General features: G+C 35.9%; 1 protein-coding gene across 1 annotated transcript in view; it reads left to right on the forward strand.

Annotated features, from left to right (window-relative positions):
* The window catches only part of Slc5a12 (solute carrier family 5 member 12), a 55867-nt gene that overhangs the window by 29275 nt on the left and 6609 nt on the right, over positions 1 to 19983 (forward strand). Inside the window, exons 10-13 of the mRNA XM_026384139.2 lie at positions 8759 to 8826; positions 14090 to 14176; positions 16045 to 16211; positions 19722 to 19825. Of these exons, the coding sequence (XP_026239924.2) occupies positions 8759 to 8826; positions 14090 to 14176; positions 16045 to 16211; positions 19722 to 19825 (426 nt within the window). The remainder of the gene's footprint in view (positions 1 to 8758; positions 8827 to 14089; positions 14177 to 16044; positions 16212 to 19721; positions 19826 to 19983) is intronic.

Consider the following 19983-nt stretch of genomic DNA (forward strand, 5'->3'; position numbering starts at 1 on the left):
ATGTTTCACATTTAATGTTGGATATTTCTAAATTATTTGTTTATACATTAAGATGAGGATCTAAATTGTTTTCTATTTCTTATACAGCTTTGTTTTCAGCATCATTTATTCAGTATTCTTCATTGAAAAAAATATATCTATAAAGTCAATTTATAATTTCCCAGCCCTTTTATGTATTTGATTTAGAGACAGGGTCTCACTGAGTTTCTTAGCACCTTGCTGTTGCTGAGGCTGGCTTTGACTCATGATTCTCCTGTCTTAGCCTCCTAAGTTGCTGAGATTACAGGTGTGTACTACCCACCAAGCTTATATTTTTATTAATAGTAATGCATAATATGAAGTTATTTTATAGTAATGAATAATATGAAGTTCTTTGATTTATAAACATGTTTTATATTACATAATTAATTGTCTTAAATTGTTTCTCAATTGTAGGACAAATTATATCTACTTTCATTCATAGCTTTGGAGTCTTATCAAAAATATCTGGTAGAAAAATGTCACCACTTTTAGTTGAAAAATTAAATTTTTTTCTGTTGTTACTTTTTATATAACAATTGTTTTGGCTATTCATGTCTTTTATTCCTTTAGATTGACTTTAAAATTATTCTTTGCTTGTAACAGCTATAACTGCCCACCCCTGTTCCATGGCATTGAATCAGAAATAAAAATGCACTAGGGAAGGACTAAGCTTTTCAAGCAGAAATCCACTTTATTTTTCAATTTAATCATTTAGTTTCTAACTCACATATTTATTAAACTCATGTTTTCTCCTTCAACTCTTTGCTTCTTTCTCTCCCCTCCCTCCTACTCTTCCTCTTCTTCCTCATCCCTTTTTTCTTCCTTTCCCTGAGATTATGAATAAGGTGCTTTCCCCATAATATCTCCAAAACCATTCATTGTCAATGTAGAAGTGGAAGTTTTGTTTGTTTGTTTGTTTTTGTTTTTGAAAGTACTTATCTGTTCGTTTACTCAACTCTTGTTGATTCCCAAAATTTAAATTGCTTTTAATAGCAAATGTGGTTATTATTTACAAATATTCATTTTCTATTATACCCTCCACTTTTTGTTTTCTTCTGAGGTGGGATCCTATTATGTTGCCCTGGCCAATCTTGGGCTCAAGGTCCTCTTGTCTCAGTGTCCATTTTATAGGTGTTATAGGTGCATGCCACCAAGACTAGTTGTGATGCCATACTTTTAAAATTTACATTATTTGTTTGCTATATAATCCACTTTGTTGACTTTTATTTCTAACTTGTCCCTTTCCTCTATATACTTGAGAAACTCAGGTTTTTCTCAATGTTGTTTTGAACTTTCCAAAACCAAAATCTAGTAACAATGATGATATTTTAATTATATTGTTCTGTTCTTTACCATTTATTATAAAAATAAAATTATACAGCCAAGTTTAAAAACTTTACAGTTCACATATATATAATGGATGATATACACATCAGTTAGATCTCTCATTAGCATCATTCTAAACTCACTTTTTTACCTTCTATTTAGCTCTCTGTCTATTCATTAATCCATCATATTTTTATAGTTTTAAAAGTAAATTACAGAGATCAACACATTTTTCATCATAGTCTTAGCATGTATATTGTTAACTAGAATTGAGCATGTAGTTCAAGTATTTTTTATTGTAAAGAAATTTATTTATAATGAAATGGACTAATGTTAAAAAAAACATTTTTCTGAATTTTGATAAATCCATATATCTATATAACTTTTATGAATATATAAATAATTACCATCACTCCCATGGCCTTTATAGTCACTCTGTAATTCTACTTTTTTCTAGAGGCAAGTATTAATATTACTTTTCTTGTAAAGATTAATATTGCCTCTTCTAGGATGTCTGAAATCTCACAGTACTCATTATTTCTCTGTAAGACTTCTTTCATAGCATATTTTTGAAATTTATATTACACGTGTTTTTGGGTATCAGAAATTCATTTCTTTTAATTGTTAAATATGTCATGTAGGAATATAACACAGGCTCTTTATTTTTTCAATAGTTAATTAGCTTGTTTTTTAACATCCATAGCCATTCACAGGGCTGGCATCTAGAACACTCCATGCATACCAGAATCTGATGGTACTCAATTTTCTTATTTCCTCAATTTTCTTAAAAAGGTGTTACATTTTCATGTAACCTGTTTACATCTTCTCATATACTTTAAATTATCTTTAGATTACTTATATTACCTAATACAATGTAAATAGGAATGTAAATAGTTATTAGACTATACTATTTAGGGAATAATGCCAATAATAAAAGTCTGGAAATGTTTTGCTCTTCTTTTTCTAGGATTTTGAGATGAAGTATGAGATCATTTATTTGTTGGTTTTTTCTTTTTTTGAGGAATGAACTCCAAGCAATGAATTTTCCTCTTAGAACTGCTTTCAATGTGTCCCATAGATTCCGATATGTTGTGTCTGTGTTTTCATTTAACTCTAGGAATTTTTTAATTTCCTCCTTGATGTCTTCTAAAACCCATTGATCACTCAGCAACCTATTGTTCATTCTCCAGGTGATGCTTGATTTTTCCTTTCTTCTTTTATCATTGATTTTCAGTTTCATTCCATTATGATCAGACAAGATGCATGGTATTATCTCTACCTCTTTGTATTGTCTAAGAGTTGCCCTGTGACATAGTATATGGTCTATTTTTGAGAAGGTTCCATGTGCTGCTGAGAAAAAAGTGTAGCAACTTGATGTTGGGTGGTATAGTCTATATATGTCAATTAAGTCTAGGTTGTTAATTGTGTTATTGAGTTCTATAGTTTCCTTATTTAACTTTTGTTTGGAAGATCTGTCCAGTGGTGAGAGAGGTGTGTTGAAGTCTCCCATGATTATTGTATGGTGGTCTATTAGACTCTTGAACTTGAGAAGAGTTTGCTTGATAAACACGGCTGCACCATTATTTGGGGCATATATATTTATGATTGTTATGTCTTGTTGGTGTATGGTTCCCTTGAGCAGTATGAAGTGTCCTTCTATATCCCTTTTGATTAGCTTTGGCTTGAAATCTATTTTATTAGATATGAGTATGGACACTCCTGCTTGTTTCCGTGGTCCATATGAGTGATATGATTTTTCCCAACCTTTCACCTTCAGTCTATGTACATCTTTTCCTATCAGATGCGTCTCCTGTAGACAGCATATTGTTGGGTCTTGTTTTGTGATCCATTCTACTAGCCTGTGTCTCTTAATTGGTGAGTTTAAGCCATTAACATTTAGGGTTATTATTGAGATATGGTTTGTTCTTCTATCCATATTTGTTTATTGATGTTACTATACCTGATTTGTTATCCTCTTTGACTACTTTCCCCCCTTTACTGTCCTACCTCCCATTGTTGGTTATCAATGTTATTTTCCATTTCCTCTTCCTGTAATGTTTTGCCAAGGATTTTTTGAAGAGATGGTTTTCTAGCTGCGAATTCTTTTAACTTTTGTTTATCGTGGAAGGTTTTCATTTCATCTTCTAATCTGAAGCTTAATTTCGCCGGATACACGATTCTTGGTTGGAATCCATTTTCTTTAAGCGTTTGAAATATGTTATTCCAGGATCTTCTAGCTTTTAGAGTCTGTGTTGAGAGATCAGCTGTTATCCTGATTGGTTTACCCCTAAATGTAATCTGCTTCCTTTCCCTTGTAGCTTTTAAAATTCTCTCCTTATTCTGTATGTTGGACATCTTCATTATAATGTGTCTAGGTGTGGATCTCTTATGATTTTGCACATTCGGCGTCCTGTAGACTTCTAGGATTTGGGATTCTGTCTCATTCTTCAAGTCTGGGAAGTTTTCTTGTATTATTTCACTGAATAGATTGCTTAATCCTTTGGTTTGGAGCTCGGTGCCTTCCTGTATCCCAATGACTCTTAAGTTTGGTCTTTTGATATTATCCCATAGCTCTTGAATGTTCTGCTCATGGTTTCTTAGTAGACTTGCTGAGCTATCTATGTTCTTTTCAAGTTGAAATATTCTGTCTTCATTGTCTGATGTTCTATCTTCTAAGTGATCAACTCTGCTGGTAGTATTCTCAATTGAGTTTTTAAGTTGGTTTATTGATTCCTGCATCTCTAGTATTTCTATTTGTTTGTTTTTTATTACCTCTATCTCCCTGTGAAATTGATCTTTTATTTCCTGGATTTGCTTGTCAATATGATCTTTCATTGTCTGATTTTGCTGTCTCATGTCTTCCTTGAGACTCCAGATCATCTGAAGCATGTATGTCCTGTGCTCTCTATCTGACATTCCATCTGTTGCAGCTATTACCTCTTCTAAAGTTGAGTTGACCTGCATTGCCTGTGGTCCTTTCTTTCCTTGTCGTTTCATACTGCTGGCGTTTCTTTCTGCTTGGTGAAATTGTTGTGTCTTTGATATTTTCCCCCTCTATTTAATTATATTGCTCTTGTATAGTTGAAAAATCACCCTTTCAGGGCAGGTAGTGGCTGTGATCCTCCTTCAATTAGTGTGATACTGGGGAGGAGAGATATTAGAAGGGGAGGGAAGAAGTCACTAAAGAGAATGAGTGTAGGCAGGTAGAATTCAAGGAAGGTGGAATAGGAAAATTGAAAGAAGTGAGAAGACAAAAGAAAAAAAAAAGTGAAAAGAAAGAAAGAAGAAACGAAAAAAAATAAAAATTTAAAACCAACAAAAAAAAAAGAAAAAAAGAAAAAATTTTATAATGATAGTAAAAAAATGGAAATTAAAGTTTAAAAAATAATAGTAATACTAATAAAATAAAAAGAATTTAAAAAAATTGAAACCATTATTAGGAACGTTAAAGAACAACAACTACATCAACAACAAAAAGTGAAAATAAAATTTAAAAAAATACTAATAATAATCATTAAAAAAAATAATAATAATAATAAATGCAGTCATATAGCTCGATTAACTTCTCATCCAGTTGGTGGAGCTATGCCCACTGGGCCAGGCTTTTCTTCTTGATAGGTGGGAACCAATCACTGTGCCTCAGCTCTTCTTCCCAGACTGTGTGGGTCTCTAATCCTAAGTGCCTAGGGCCTTCTCTTGTGGTTCCTCAAGCCAGGCCCCGCTTACCTGTGACACTCACCACAATACTGACTACACGCCAGGTCTGCTGCTCCTGGGAGCCCTGTTTTCATGGGTGCCTGGGCACACCCTTTCTGTTTGCCTCCCTCAGACCCTAAGTTTGTAGGGCTTGGGGCTGAGGGCCCCCAGCGAATTTGTTTGCCCTCAGGTAGCAGCAACTCCCCTGATAGCTGGTGCAAGGGACCTGTTGTCAGCACTGGTGATAGGAATAGCTGGGAGTCCTGCGCCGCTAGTCCTGCGTCACTCCTGATTCCCTGGGTCTGGCTGTGGTGCTCAGTTGGCTTTTACCTCTTTGAGTTCAGGCGGGCCGACTAGTTATTTCAGTGGGATCATTAGTGTTGAGTCCATGAAGCAGGCGAACCGGAGCTAGAATGCAGCCAATTCGGGCTCGGTGTGTTCTGAGAAGGCTAGACCGTTCGCCCGGGGTCCACTTCAGCTCAACCATGCCTAGTGGTCCTGAGCGAACAGTATTTTGACAGTTTACTTCTCCCTATGCCCGTGCAGCTGAAGGGGTTAGAGACTTGATCTCTCCGCGTCCGCCGCCATGTTGGATCATTTAGATTTTAAATTGTCACTCATCTTATCAGCTGTTCCATTTTACTCGGTTAAGAGTCTGTTCTAAGGTGCTCCGCGGAAAGCGGTGGCGGCAGCGGCGGTGGCTGCAGCGGCGGCAGTGGTGGCGGCAAAGCTGTGGCCTTCGGGACCCCTGTGGAGGGGGTGCGGGCTGGGGGAGGGGAGGCAGCGCCTCGGGGTCCGCGCGGGCCGGGTACTGGGCATGCAAGAGAGCGGGTGGGGTGGGGGAAAGAGATTGAGATCTAGATTTAGGGAGTGAGCGTGGGAGGAGAGATGGCGGGGGAGAAGCGAAGCGGAGAGGCGGAGAGGGGAGTGAGAAGGGGCCCAGGGAGCCCGGCAGCTCGGGGGCTGCAGCCTTACTGCTCGAGCTGAAGTCGTGGCGGATTCACTCCATCTAGGCCCTTTTCTTGACACGGTGCTGAATCCTTGTCGACAGATGTCCTTTGATGATCTTTACTTCTTCTTTTAAGAAGCAGCAACATACGCTGCGGCGGCGGTGGCGCGGAGCACAGAGCGGCTCACTCATTCCCAGCCGCCATCTTCCTACTCTTCCCTGGAAATGTTTATTACAGACACATTTTTTTTAAACATTTTCAATCACAATTAGTTGAATCTGGCAATGTGACATCACAGATATGGAGGACCTTATGTCTATTGATTGATGTAGGCTATTTCATTTTGACTTTATTGTGTTGTGACTAATCTTGCATAAATCCTTTTGTGAACATATTTTCATTGCTTTTTTACAAATAGGTAGAAGTGGAATTTCTTGGTCAAATATGATGATTTTTATTTTATTTTATTTTTGTAGTCCTGCCTCAACCCACTTGTATCCATCTTCATCTAGAGTTATTGGTGTTGTACCCTATATTGCTAGTTTTCTTTTAACCTCATTTGTTTTCTCTTGACCTACACATCTTTGATTCATTAAGACTCTGTTTTCTTGTATAATATTGAGAGTGCCAGTTTTTAGATGCTTTCTTTTTTTCTGTTTCATCAGGAGGATTATTTTCAGAAAGTGGACCTTTCCTTTATTTGAGAGTTTTCCAATTTCAAGAGTAAGATTCTGATAATGATTACCTGATAAAATTAGTAAATACCAAATCTGAAGTAAAATCATAATTTGAGCTTCAGATTAATATATTCATTCTGTTCTTTGGCCTTGTTTTATCATGGATTCCATATTTCTCTTTACTTTTTACTTATGTTCAAAGAAAGAGAGATGGATACTGACCATGCTAACTGGGAAGTTAAATTGTCTTGATTTTACTTCCTATCTCAGTTAGTACTAATCACAAGTGGATGGGCATTGTTCCAAATTCAAGACTCAATTTCCAGCAGATATTCATGGCTATGTTGGGTTGAGGTGGAGGTGCCTTCTATGCCTGTGTTTTCTTTTCTAGTCATCTTAGTTGATGACTAGCAGATCTGGGAAAATCGACAGAACTTCCTGCAACTCTAAAGCTTTGTTCTCCTCACCTTCAATGCTTTGCATGGTGACATGCTTTCAGGTATCCATGGAACTCGCACAAATTTCCCCTAAGCTTCCTGCTTGTGCATGTTGACATTGATTGCAGTTGGTGGTAGTGTAAAGATTTGATGGGAAAGGAAGCTGAATGTACTCCTTATCACCACACACAAAAAAAGGAGAACCCCTGAATTTGAAGGATGATTGCCTAGAATTTCATTTGAACAGATGGCTGTTGGTCCAGGAGAAGGGCATTCAGTAGGAGAGAGAGAATATATCATTGGCTCTTTTCTTCACACAGATGTAGCTCTTCTTTTTCATGAAACAATACTGAGTCAGCACAAACATTGTTTTCTTCAGTCTAATCCATCAAGTTTAAAGATAGCAGGGCCATTTTGGAATTTTGACAGGGGCTTATTTATCAACCGTGGTTTGTGTTGTTTTTGTGAATTTCCTTATTTTTCTCTGTCTTATTGAAAAGTTAGAGGATATAGCATCAAAATTTGTTTGCCAATTTCAAGAGTGAGATTCTCATAATACTTAACTGATAAATTAGTAAATACCAAATCTGAAGTAAAATCATAATAATGGAAAACACATAGTACTGTGGAGTACCAGACACTACTCTGAATAAACTAAATTGAGGTAAATTATAGGATTAATTAGTTAATTAACTTATAGCCCATTCTTAGAATGTGAACTTTTGGGGGGTATGTATCAAGTTTTGATTTTTAATACTGGCATGAATTAAAGTGTCCAAATTATGCTCAGAATTCAATGAAATTAAATTAATAGTAACACTGGGAACTGGACTTAGTATTTTTCAAAAAGAGAACATTAAAACACAGTGAACAAAGTGGTTTCCTGTGCATTTATCTCTCTGTTTTTCTCTGGCTCTTTGTCTATCCCTCCTTTTCTTATTTAGTTTTCAAGCAATTGTGGAAATTCAGCATATTTTAAAGATAATTTTTAAAAAAAGATATACAGTAAATAATGCTTTTTTAATAGTTTAAAAGAAGATAACATCCTAAAAAATGACTGAAAATTACATGCTGACACATTTAGTGAGTGCTGTGACACCAGTACTCTGAAGCTGCCCATGTTGATGCGTAGACAAATACATGATTATGTAATATACAGAGGGTCCTAAGGACAGTATGCATATAGCACTAGAGGAAAAAAACCAAACAAAAACAAACAAACGAAAAACAGGAAAGCTTTCCTGACTAGAAAAAAGGTGAGGTGCAATGCATATTACTTAGCCATCTGAAATCCAAAGAGGGCTAGTGCTTCTTTTTTTAGAACACTTCTGGTGAGTGGTTCACCAGGTATTAGTTTCCATCAATTTAGTCTGGATTTGTTTGGGCCCTTTCCACATTTTTATGCTGTTTCTGTAAGACATTTTTTTTTTCTGAAATCCTAGAAATTATTTGATGCTTGACTCAGGTTTCTTCCACCTGACCCGAGAAAGCAAGTGCTCAGAGGAAAGGTCACCTTAGTTCCCTCGGTGGGGCTTGTGATGTCCACATGTGGACAGCCTTCACTGCCATCCCCTGGAAGGGGGCTGGTATTAGGCAGTGCTGGTTGGGGACTCAAGGAAGGAAATGATGGTCATATCTTTCCTTCTTCCAGGTCTCTTATTTGGCATCCTATGCACCTCCATGGCTGTGGCCGCATCTCTCCTGGGGGGCGTTGTACAGGTAACTAACAAGGGAAAAGACACATTTAACTTCATAGCAACTTTGTCCTCACTCATTTTTCTAATGTTTTAACTATTTCTCCAGTCTCCAACTACTGATATTCAAACATATCAGGTCCCAATTAAACATCCATGCAATATTTCAACCAAAAGTATCTTCAGAAGCAGAAACTGCTACAACAAGAATGGATAGAGACAAAGTTCACTGTGTTAAAATTAATTTAAAAATTCTATCAATAATAACCATAATAGTGAAAACACCAATTAACGTATATAATACCTACTATGAACTAGGTATAGCCCTTTATGTATTACCTAATTTAATGTTTATAACTTTCTTAAGGGGTTATGTAATTAATATACTCATTTTCCTGATGAAGAAACAAAGAATTGTCCCAAACTCACACAATTAAAGAGTGGTGAAATTAGGATACAAGTAAGTTTTATTATCAAAATCAAACTGTTGCTCATATATTCAACTCCCAGTTCCATAAAACATTAGCATTACAAGGAAACACAAGAATAATCTATTGCAACACCTTCATTTTGTAGATGATTGTAGAAAAGAGTGAAAATATCCTGCTTAAGTTCTCACAGCTACCTGGGATTGATTGAACCCAAGGGGCTTTAGTTACATCCCCATCCCTTTTTAAATTTATTTTGAGACAGGGTCTCACTAAGTTGCTTAGGGCCTTGCTAAGTGGCTGAGGCTAGCTTTGAAATTGCAATCCTCTGTGTTGGTTCCTAAGTCACTAGAATTACAAGTCTGTTCCACTGCGCCTAGCTATGATATGGGTTTTCAATAAATGCTGCCTAATTGAAGAAATGAGTAAGAGTAAATGAGTAGAAACCACTGGATAGTGAACAGCAATGGTAAGATCGAGTGGATATTAATAAAATAGAATCCATATTTTATATATAATATGTGTGTGTGTATATATATATATATATATATATATATATATATATATATACCTTCTAGTTCACAAAAGAGTTCAACCTACTTTCTCTTTCAAAGGACTACTTACATAGCTTCAGTTATTTCCATTTTAATATTCAGAGAATAAATCTGAGATATTTAAGTGACGTGATTACTTACTGTTTAAATAAGATAATTTGTGGAACCAAAATTTAGTATCCTTTCTGTTAAATTGTGAACTTACTATTTATCACAGATGCTTGATTATAATCCTTTTACACAGCTTGAAGTATACTGATATTTCCCTATCCACAAGAAACACTGTCAACTAGGTGAAGTTTGTTTTTAGTGACCTCATGTGCATTTTTTAAAGGTTTATTTTAACAATTCATGGAATCTCTATTTCTAATCTGCTTCTGAAGCCTCAAGGCTTGTTGTTTTCATTTGGTATTTATTCTTAAAGAGGTTTCAACCTGTTTAATTTGCTGATAATTTGAATCTCTAAATTGTTTCCTCCCAAAAATATTTGCATTGATAAATGAGGGGGCTCCAGAGAAAGCCAGGATTTTCCCAAGTACTCGGGAAAAATAACATTTTGAGTAGGGAGTACATTGAGGGATGCACTCACCTGCCTGTCCTACTTTAGATGAGAGCTGGGCTCACTTTCCTGATTGACATGTGTGCCACACAGTTCATGCAGTATAGGAGATGCTGGCAGGCAAGAAATGAAGCCCTGATATTCTGCTTCCTTGGAGATGTGTTTGTCTCCAAGATGGTCCATTCATTTTTGTGAACATATCTGACTTTGTTGTACACATAAAAGCAACTGAAATTTTTCTATGTTTTAATTGGTTCTTTCTAGTTATACATGATAATAGGATTCATTTTGACATAAAATCATGGAATATAATTTGTCCTAGTTCAGTCCCCAGTACTTCCCTTTTCCCTCTCCTCCTCCCTCCCTCTGTTCTCTTCCCTCTACTCTACTGATCTTTCTGCTATTTACTTATATATATTTTTAAACTCAGTGTCTTTTGAATATACTTGATGTTGATATTCAATGAAATATATTTATATATGTGCATAGGAAAGTTAGGTCAGACACTTCTCAAGACAAGAAATACAAATATATGAAGTTGATCTATTTAATTTTCCAAACAGTTTTGCTATATTTGATTTAATGAAACATTATTCATATTCTGATGTTGCATGTAGAAAAAGGAACCCAAATCTCTCAGTGTGAAGGATAGAGCCAGTTTTAATTTCATGTTTGCAAAACCACCCCACACATATGAGATTTTCTTGTAGGTGGGGCAGGAATGACAGACCACTTAAACAAAGGCAGGCCAGTTCAATGTGTGCTTGTTCTTGCTGACATTTTATAATTTGGTTTATTTCAGAGTTTCTGTTTGCTTGTGTAGCAATGCTGGTGTAAGACTTTAGTTTGAAATGTGACAAAGTGTGTCCTGGAGAATGTCATCCTGTGAAATGTAAATGTGTGACATGTTCCAAGGAAGAAAATTTCCATAGTTAAAGACTGGAACAGGGTGCACACTGCATTGCCTTCTCAGATCCACAACGTATATTAATAGTATATTAATACATTGAAGACTCTGGGAAATCCAACAGTAAGGAAACCTGTTTCACTTGAAATATGTGACACAGAACCATAATAAGGTGGAAGAGGGGAGAGAGATCAGATACTGGCAACAAAAATTTCCCTTTAGCAAGGGAATTGCAGCCTTCCTTCTAGAAAGATCATTCTAACCAACACACACCTGTCCTAAGGACTGTCAGCTAAGGGCTGAAGTGACTTGAGGATACATTTTTAATCTCACCTGAAGAAAGTACTTTCTAGATTTCAAAACATTACAACAACACAGGATATCCTTCAAAAATTTAGAGATCACTAACAGGGTAGGTAATAGCAGCAATGAAGATTGTGAGTCATAGTGCACATTCTGGGCCCCTTATCATGTGCTCCCTGGTGCTCAGACATTATTCTGAACTTTCTCTTGGATTCAACATTGAATACTCACTAATACAATAAAAAAATACAGAAAAAACTTCCACTAGGAAGCAGATATTATGATGTGCCCTTGACACATGAGGAATAAGGCATGGAAAGGTTAATTATGCATAAGCTCCTCAGTCAACCCTGAACACAAAGCATATTCCTGTAGACATTGCTGTTAACTTGTAGGAATAGCTCAGATTGGATTTTGAGCATTAAGGAGAAAACTGAGTTTGATGAGCTTTAACTCTTCCTCCAATTAAACACGTTTAATAACAAAAAGAAATATAAAAGTTAAAAGTAGTTTGCTTTGTCCAACACAGAAATACATATGTATATTATATTTCAACACACACACACACACACACACACACACGCACACTTAAATCCAGAAACTCTTGGATATTTTTTTTCCCGAGGCATCTGGCTAGTGACTTTGTAAGAGCTTGTTGATATTTATTTCATGAGGGAAGAAAAAATATATTTACTATTTCATTGATCTTCTATATAATAGCCAGTAAATTAGCTTCCAAGTTTAGCAACTACAGCAACTATGAATTAGTGCTGTTGATCAATAGAGGAAATATCAAGAATATTCAATTGAGAATAATGGGGAAAAGGAAGCCTTTAATCTTACCTGCTCCATCATGTCAAAGACATATCTGAAGTGCTGACTTTACTAAAAAGTAACCTGGGAAAGCAATACTAACAATGCATAGCAGCTCATCTTTCTGGACAAAGACAGAGTGTTCTGGATATGAACACTGAAGAGGACTGGAAGGTCTGTTGTCCCTGTATAGTTTTATAGAGAAAGAAGAAAACTCCAGTTGAATGAATATGAGTTAGTAACAGAAAGTTAAACAAATCCTAGTGATGTGGGTCAGGGCAATAATTACAATTCAAATATTCTAACTATAAATGGTGGATTCTTTCAAAAGATCGCTTTTCCTTTGAACAGAAGAATTAGGACATAGTGGTCTGTGCTCTTGACATTCTTTTTTAAGACTACTTTTAGAAAGAAAATGTGGAATTTGGAGCCATAGCAATTTGAATTTATATCTTTACGTCTGCCACTTGCTAAATACAAAGTGAACTTTGATATTTTCTCTCAGCACCAATTTTCTCAGATACAAAATTTAGTGTTACCTACTAAGATGAGTGATGTGAGGATTAAATTTGTCCAGGTGCACAAGTAGTTCTGTCTTGCATATAGTTGGCCCCTGAAAAACAGGATAAGATCTTAGATAAGATGTGTCCTCTGTAAGTGCTTTGAGGAACTGGAAGGGGCTTCATTGACAGTAGTTGGTGTGAATACATGCACACAAGTGTGTATTTATGTGTTTCTTCATTTGCATAGGCTCATTCACTTGCACATAAATGCACATGTATTTTCTAACTCTTGGAATACCATGGAATTAAGTTTTATGTTTACAGAAAAATAGTTTAAAGAAAGTCCCTGGCCAGTTCATTGTAGTCTATAACTTAGAGGTTGAAAGATGTGGAAATACACTTCTCAAACTCTCTCAATTTCCAAACGAGATGGAGCATAATCATGAGAGACAAAAAATGGAATGTGGAGTGTATAATGTCCTCTCCACATGTCTGAACTTAATGCTTAAATATCCTAGAGCTGTAATGGGTGGGATGGCAGTAGCTGGGTAACAGACAAAAAAAAAAAAAAAAAAGAAAGAAAGAAAGAATTGTTCAAACTAAGTTAAATAGTTTATCAACTAAGATATAAAAATGTAGTAGATATATTTATTTAGTACATTATTTTTATTTTTCCACATTTTTTGGTGCATTATAGTTTTACATAAGGAAGGGAATTGTTGTTACATACTCGTAACAATATAACACAGTACATTATTTTTAAAAAACAATTTTTTAGGATGCTTGTAACTGACCCAAGGCCCCTTGTACATGTTAGGCAAGCACTAACCTATATCTCTAGTCAAAAAAAGAAAAAAAGACAAATAACTTTTGATAATATAAAAATATAAACAAATGTATAAGTTCCAACTCAAGTGAAACCTTCTTCAAGCAAATCCAAACCACCTGTTTTCACTTTACAACCACACATATGTGCACATATACTCACACATATATACAAGCATGTGTGTGGGTTTATATGTATATAAATTTCCTTTTTATTTATTTTTTTTCAGTTTCTTTTTTTTTATACAATGCTTATCACTGGATCCAGAATTGACCTAAGGAAATGGCACAGTCAGGACTTGAACCAAATTTTATCAAGTCCCAGAGAAGGATGGTTCTGGTAGGCCACAAATAGAGTAGAGTTGTGAGACTCATCTGATCTCCTTCATTCCACAGGCTGCCCTCAGCATCCATGGCATGTGTGGGGGACCAATGCTGGGTTTATTCTCTTTGGGACTTGTGTTCCCTTTTGTGAACTGGAAGGTAAGCATCTTACATCCCTCTTTGTGATTCCCAGCTCAGATAAAACCCCAGATATATTTCCTCACCTCTTTTTCCTCTAACCTCTGGTTGGAAAATCTATTTATCTTTGCTAGGAAAAAAATTCATAGTAGAATCAAACAGAATCAAAATCCTCTCATATCTGACTTCAGCAAAGTCATTTCAGAAACAGAAAACAAAGAAGGAAAGGGGTGGTCATGAACTACCATATGTCATGGTATCAAAGGTAACTTTTTAAGGTTTAAATTAAGATTTCTCTCAATTAAGGGACAACAAAATTAATTTTAAACAAGACACTGGATTCAGAAACAGTATAGTTAAAACAGAAGTTTGAAAATGAAATTCAAGTGAAAATACATGCAAATTTCATTTTTTCTGTAGTTATCTAAAATTGTAGCTAGCTTTATTAACTTGATTAACTAATGTGTATGGAGGAGATGGGACATGACTGGGATATCATGATAGCTATCTTCATTTGGCTGGACTGGTAAGCTAGGAGTACGAATTCAAGAAAATGTTGTTCAAATGACTACGCAGGGAGTAAATATCAAAATTAACATTTATGATGTAATATGATAAAGATAATTTGAAATACCATTTACTTATTGTTATTCATGCACTTACCACGCATGCATATATTTTTAGAAAGTCTTTAACTCCAGATAACCTGATTCTTTGTTTATTTATGTGCATGCCTTAGGGTATTCCATAAATACCAAGTCAACTGATTTGACATCTGTGTCTACCTGGCCCTTATTGAACTCTTTTAGATAAATCATGGGGGGTTGGGTAAAGAAAGTGGATGGGTGGATGGGTGGATGGATGGATGGATGGATGGATGGATAGATGGATGGATAAATTTCAGGGCATTTTCACACTTCTCCTGCAGTTGTATTAGGAAAACTCTGTCTTAATCATTTTTATGATATTGAGATTTGCAAGGATATTTATGGCCTTGGGAGATAATGTGAAGAAAGACGATTGCCTAGTCACAAAAATATCTGCAGTTTCTGTATAAGATTTCAATGCGGGCTGGGGATGTGGCTCAAGCAGTAGCGCGCTCGCCTGGCATGCGTGCGGCCCGGGTTCGATCCTCAGCACCACATACAAACAAAGATGTTGTGTCCGCCGAGAACTAAAAAATAAATATTAAAATTCTCTCTCTCTCTATCTCTCTCTCTCTCTCTCTCTAAAAAAAAGATCTTAATGCATTGTCTATTTAACTTATTATCTATATTAGCAAATAGATAACAATAGTAATAGTAAATAGTCATTTTATTTAGTCAGAAAAACCACCTTATAATAGATAGAGGAAAGCAAATATTTAAATTTGTGTCACCTTTTGCCTTGTAATTGGTAGTATGAGTAAATACCCTTACTTGCTAGTATTTAGACTCAAACAAACAAACAAACAAAAATTCCAAATCTTGGAAGTCAGTGGACTCTGCCAGAATCACTTGGGATGACAGACACAAGTAAGAATTTTTGTGTAAATAGATGTTGATGAAACATGACTGCTTTGTCTCCATTCTGTGAAGTTTTTCATAACTTCTGAAACTTATTTTTTGGCAAGCAATTAGGGTTTTAAAATCTTTTTAAATAATGAGAAAGAAACCAGAGGTAGAGAAATAACTCATGTTAGAAATCTAAATATAATGATCTCAATAAAATTCTAAATGACACTGTATTGGGAGAGTTGACAGGAAGGTAGTTTTGGCTGTGTTCCAGCACATGTGACCCAGATTTGAGGTGGATACCCAGAACCTCTTTGGTGCAGTACTTCTCATCTCATGATTCTTTCAACAAACCGTTTTGTCCAATTTCATATTGACTTTCCTTTCTTCATCAAGGGTGCACTAGGAGGCCTCATTACTGGAATCACTTTATCCTTTTGGGTGGCCATTGGGGCCTTCATTTACCCTGCACCAGATTCTAAGACATGGCCTTTGCCGCTATCAACAGAGCAGTGTTTCCAATCAAATATGACGACAGCAGCACCTCCAGAGCTATCTAACAGGTATGTCGCCTTTAAATATGTCAGACATTGCATCTCAGAGATCAGGACGCCAGTTTAGAAAAAGTGCATTCCCCGGGGTTAAGGCTGATGAGTTCTCCTAAGAGAATTCCAGAGCCCAGAACTGAAGAGCATTATGTAGGGCTGTTGCTTTCTTTAGATACCTCTTTCTCTGTACTCAGGTATACAAAACAGTGAACTGGGAGAGCGATAAATTGGAGATATGAGTGCAAAACAGAAAAAGATTATTAGAGGTTTAAAAATAGATGGGTGGGTATGAGGATCATAGTTCCCTTAATAGAATAAAGATTATGAGTAGAAGAGACTGTGAACAATGAGGAAATGATTATGAAAATACTAGGCTGGGAACCTATGTCTTCTAAATCAAGCTATGTGAATACATGTGCTAACAAAGAATTTTCATTTCTATTTATGGATGGATTAAGAGATCCAAAGATACCAAAATACAGAAGATAACTATGATGTAGGGAGAATACCATGGACTCTCAAATCAGAAATAACCTAGATCTGGATTGTGCTTTTATCATTAATCTACTTGTATCATTGAACAAATTAGGAACTGATCACTTCTTGCATTCTAGAATCCATTGATTTAAAATGAGGTTCTTAGCATTTATTTTACTGGGTTTTGAGAGGATAAAATTAGAATATATATGTAGTGTATATGTGTGTATATGTACATGTGTGCGTGTGTGTGTGTGTGTGTGTGTGTGTATATATTTATGTGTGTGTGTGTGTGTGTGTGTGTGTGTGTTTACACCACTGTATCTTAGTTTTAATAATGTACATTCTAACATTCTAACTGAATATAGGGGCAAGTTAAGGAATATAGAATTTGTGGTCCTCAGATTTGAATGACTCTTTTCTGATTTTCACCAATGCTTACCTTTTTGGCTTGTCTTCACTGGGCTTAACATTCTAAAAATTGTCAAATAATTTTGCAAATTATGTTTATGGATATCTCTGTTCCTGGAATATCTTCTCCTTTCCATTTACCTTGTCAGTCCTGAGGGTACTCTCAGCATTTAAAAAAAAAATAGGACAGTGAAATTATTCTATTTGTCCTTTTGGTTGCTTACCTTTCTCTATCTTCTCTTCTAATCCACTCTATCCAAAATGTTCACTAGATGTATTCTCCTGAAGCAATTTTCTGAGTCCATGATTGCCACACCAAGGTAACTTAAATCTTCCGTCTACAGAAAAAAAAAAAAAGGACAGTATTTTTTTTTATCCTGGAATGAAATGCCTTTCAGGAAATGTAGAAATTTCCTGTGGGTCCTGTTGTTTCTCACCCTTCTCCTTCTTCTATTCTAGATCCTCCTCTTTACTTTATATATACTCCACTCCTTTCTACTTTTAATCAAGGTATTCATTTTATTCATTTCAAAGGAACTCCTTTTAACATTTATTTCTACTTAGAATCTACTCCTCTTTCAAGATGCAGATTAGCGTCCCCATATTCCCATAAATAAATATACATAATGTATATTAAATAAATTAAATGTTTATACACACACACACACACACACACACACACACACACATATATATATATATATATATATATATATTTAGATTTCAAAGATAGTCAATATTTGAAAAGACCTTTTCTAAACAAATTATCCTTCCATTCTTAAAACTTTTCTACAACCCTGGCATCTTGAAGGCCATGCTTAAAACAACCTCCCAAGGCATTCTAGGCATTGTCTGAGTCCTCCCAGTGCCACCAGTTATACCTTATTATTGTTTCCTCTTGTATTGCTTTCTCTTCTGTCCTTCTACTTCTTTCCCCCCTTTTACCTTTTTTATCCTGTTCTATTTTTCCTCTATGTAATAAATTCCTTGAGGTCATATATATATTTCATTCATTCTTTTTTTTTTTGGAGGGGGGTGGTACCAGGGATTGAACTCAGGGGTTCTTGACCAAGCAACATCCTCAGCCATATTTTGTACTTGATTTAGAGGTAGAGTCTCACTGAGTTGCTTAGCTCCTTGCTTTTTCTGAGGCTGACTTTGAACTTGAGATCCTCCTGCTTACTCACTGGGATTACAGGGGTGCACCACTGTGCCTGGGTATCTCCTTCTTTTTATAAGGGAAAAGAGCAAGGAGGAAACAACAAATAATTTTAATTTTTTCCACTTTTTCCACACTGAAATCAGGGTTCATCTTTATCTTCACCTCATAGCTCATTTTTGTAAGCAGTGAGGATGTCTTATTACTTGTGATGCCATCCTGCGATCGTGACTCTGAATACAGGGAAGATGTCCTTGGGTGTAGCAGGGTTAGCCAGCTTAGAAAAAGAAATTTCTAGCATAGTTCAATTTCTATTTCCACATTATATTAAGTAAGAGGGCACATTCAGAAGCTGAAGGTGGGTCTTCTGACATTTATTAAAAAGTTTTTTAAGCGGTAGTATTCATTTGAGGCTACCAGCTGAATGAATGTAAGCAACCAGCTATGTGTTGCCTTTTCCAGTGCCTGACAACTGTAAATGGATAGTTTTTCCTGAGATGTAAAATTAAGCTGCCTTTGGGTCATTGTTTCATAGGATATGGTGGTATTGTAACAAATCAATTACTTCACTGAGAAAGGAAATAGACCCTAGTTACTTCCATGGGAAATCTGCATCTAGACTCCATTTGAATCACTACCAATCAAATTTCCCAGGAGTTCAACAGTCATCTCTGCCTCCTTTTCTGCAAAAGACATGCAATGAACTCTCTTTATCTAGCATGTTAGCTCTTTATACTATTGAGTAAGTGGAGAACTGCTCTGGTTCTTCCTGTAGGGTGAAGTAGGTAGAGCTCAGTATGGAACACTGAGCAGGTGGTCTTTGCTATACAGCAAAGCTATGGACACCCCTTTATCTTATCATGCTTCTGTTTTTCCTCTGAGATTCAGTTAGAGTCCTTCCTTTCCATAAGTCTTATGGTTGAATAATATCAAACTTTATATTTCTCAATCTGCCATACTATTTCTTTCCTCTTGCCTATGTTTATTATCCTCCTTTTTTATAATATGAAATTGTGTTCCTTATTACTCTCTTTTCTAATTAGTAAACATTCTTTAAAATGAACTGAAGTACAGTCTCACACATCCTATCACAATCCTTTGTTCTTGTTCCACCATGCATTTCCAAGTCCATTTTGTGATTTTCTGTTATTTCATATATGTAGACAATGGCTATCTCAATTCCTGGCATTAAATCTGATCTTAATACATGCCTGAAAGATAAATAATACAAAAAGAATGGAAGACACAGTCCTCAATGAAATACTCGTAATTCAGTCTACACATTGCAATATTTGTAATTCAGGGATGATTTGAATCTGGTGGAATATGAAGCATAGGTAATGTCTAATTAAAATGTTAAGCTTTGGGTTTAAACAATCCTAGGTCCTAAAAGGAGCCTGAGCAGTCCTTCAGGTCATTGTGGATGACTACGTCAGAACAATTGAAACTGTTGAAACATGTGCTATTGTTACCCACAGGCCCACCATTGCTGATACCTGGTACTCGCTCTCCTACCTTTACTACAGTGCTGTGGGCTGCCTCGGATGCATTATTGCTGGAGTAATCATCAGTTTCATAACAGGTTGGTTACTTGGATTTCTTCTTTTGGGTCTAAAGAAGATAGAGCTCTTTCTTGCATTTGTGGACTCTGTGGCTATCTTACTGGTTGATTTCAGGTCCACTGAAAAAGGCTTTTTCCAGAGACATATGTCTACTCTACCCAAGTAACACATAAGAACA

Source organism: Urocitellus parryii, chromosome 4, assembly GCF_045843805.1.
Source record: "Urocitellus parryii isolate mUroPar1 chromosome 4, mUroPar1.hap1, whole genome shotgun sequence".
In the NCBI taxonomy this organism is placed as follows: Eukaryota; Metazoa; Chordata; class Mammalia; order Rodentia; family Sciuridae; genus Urocitellus; species Urocitellus parryii.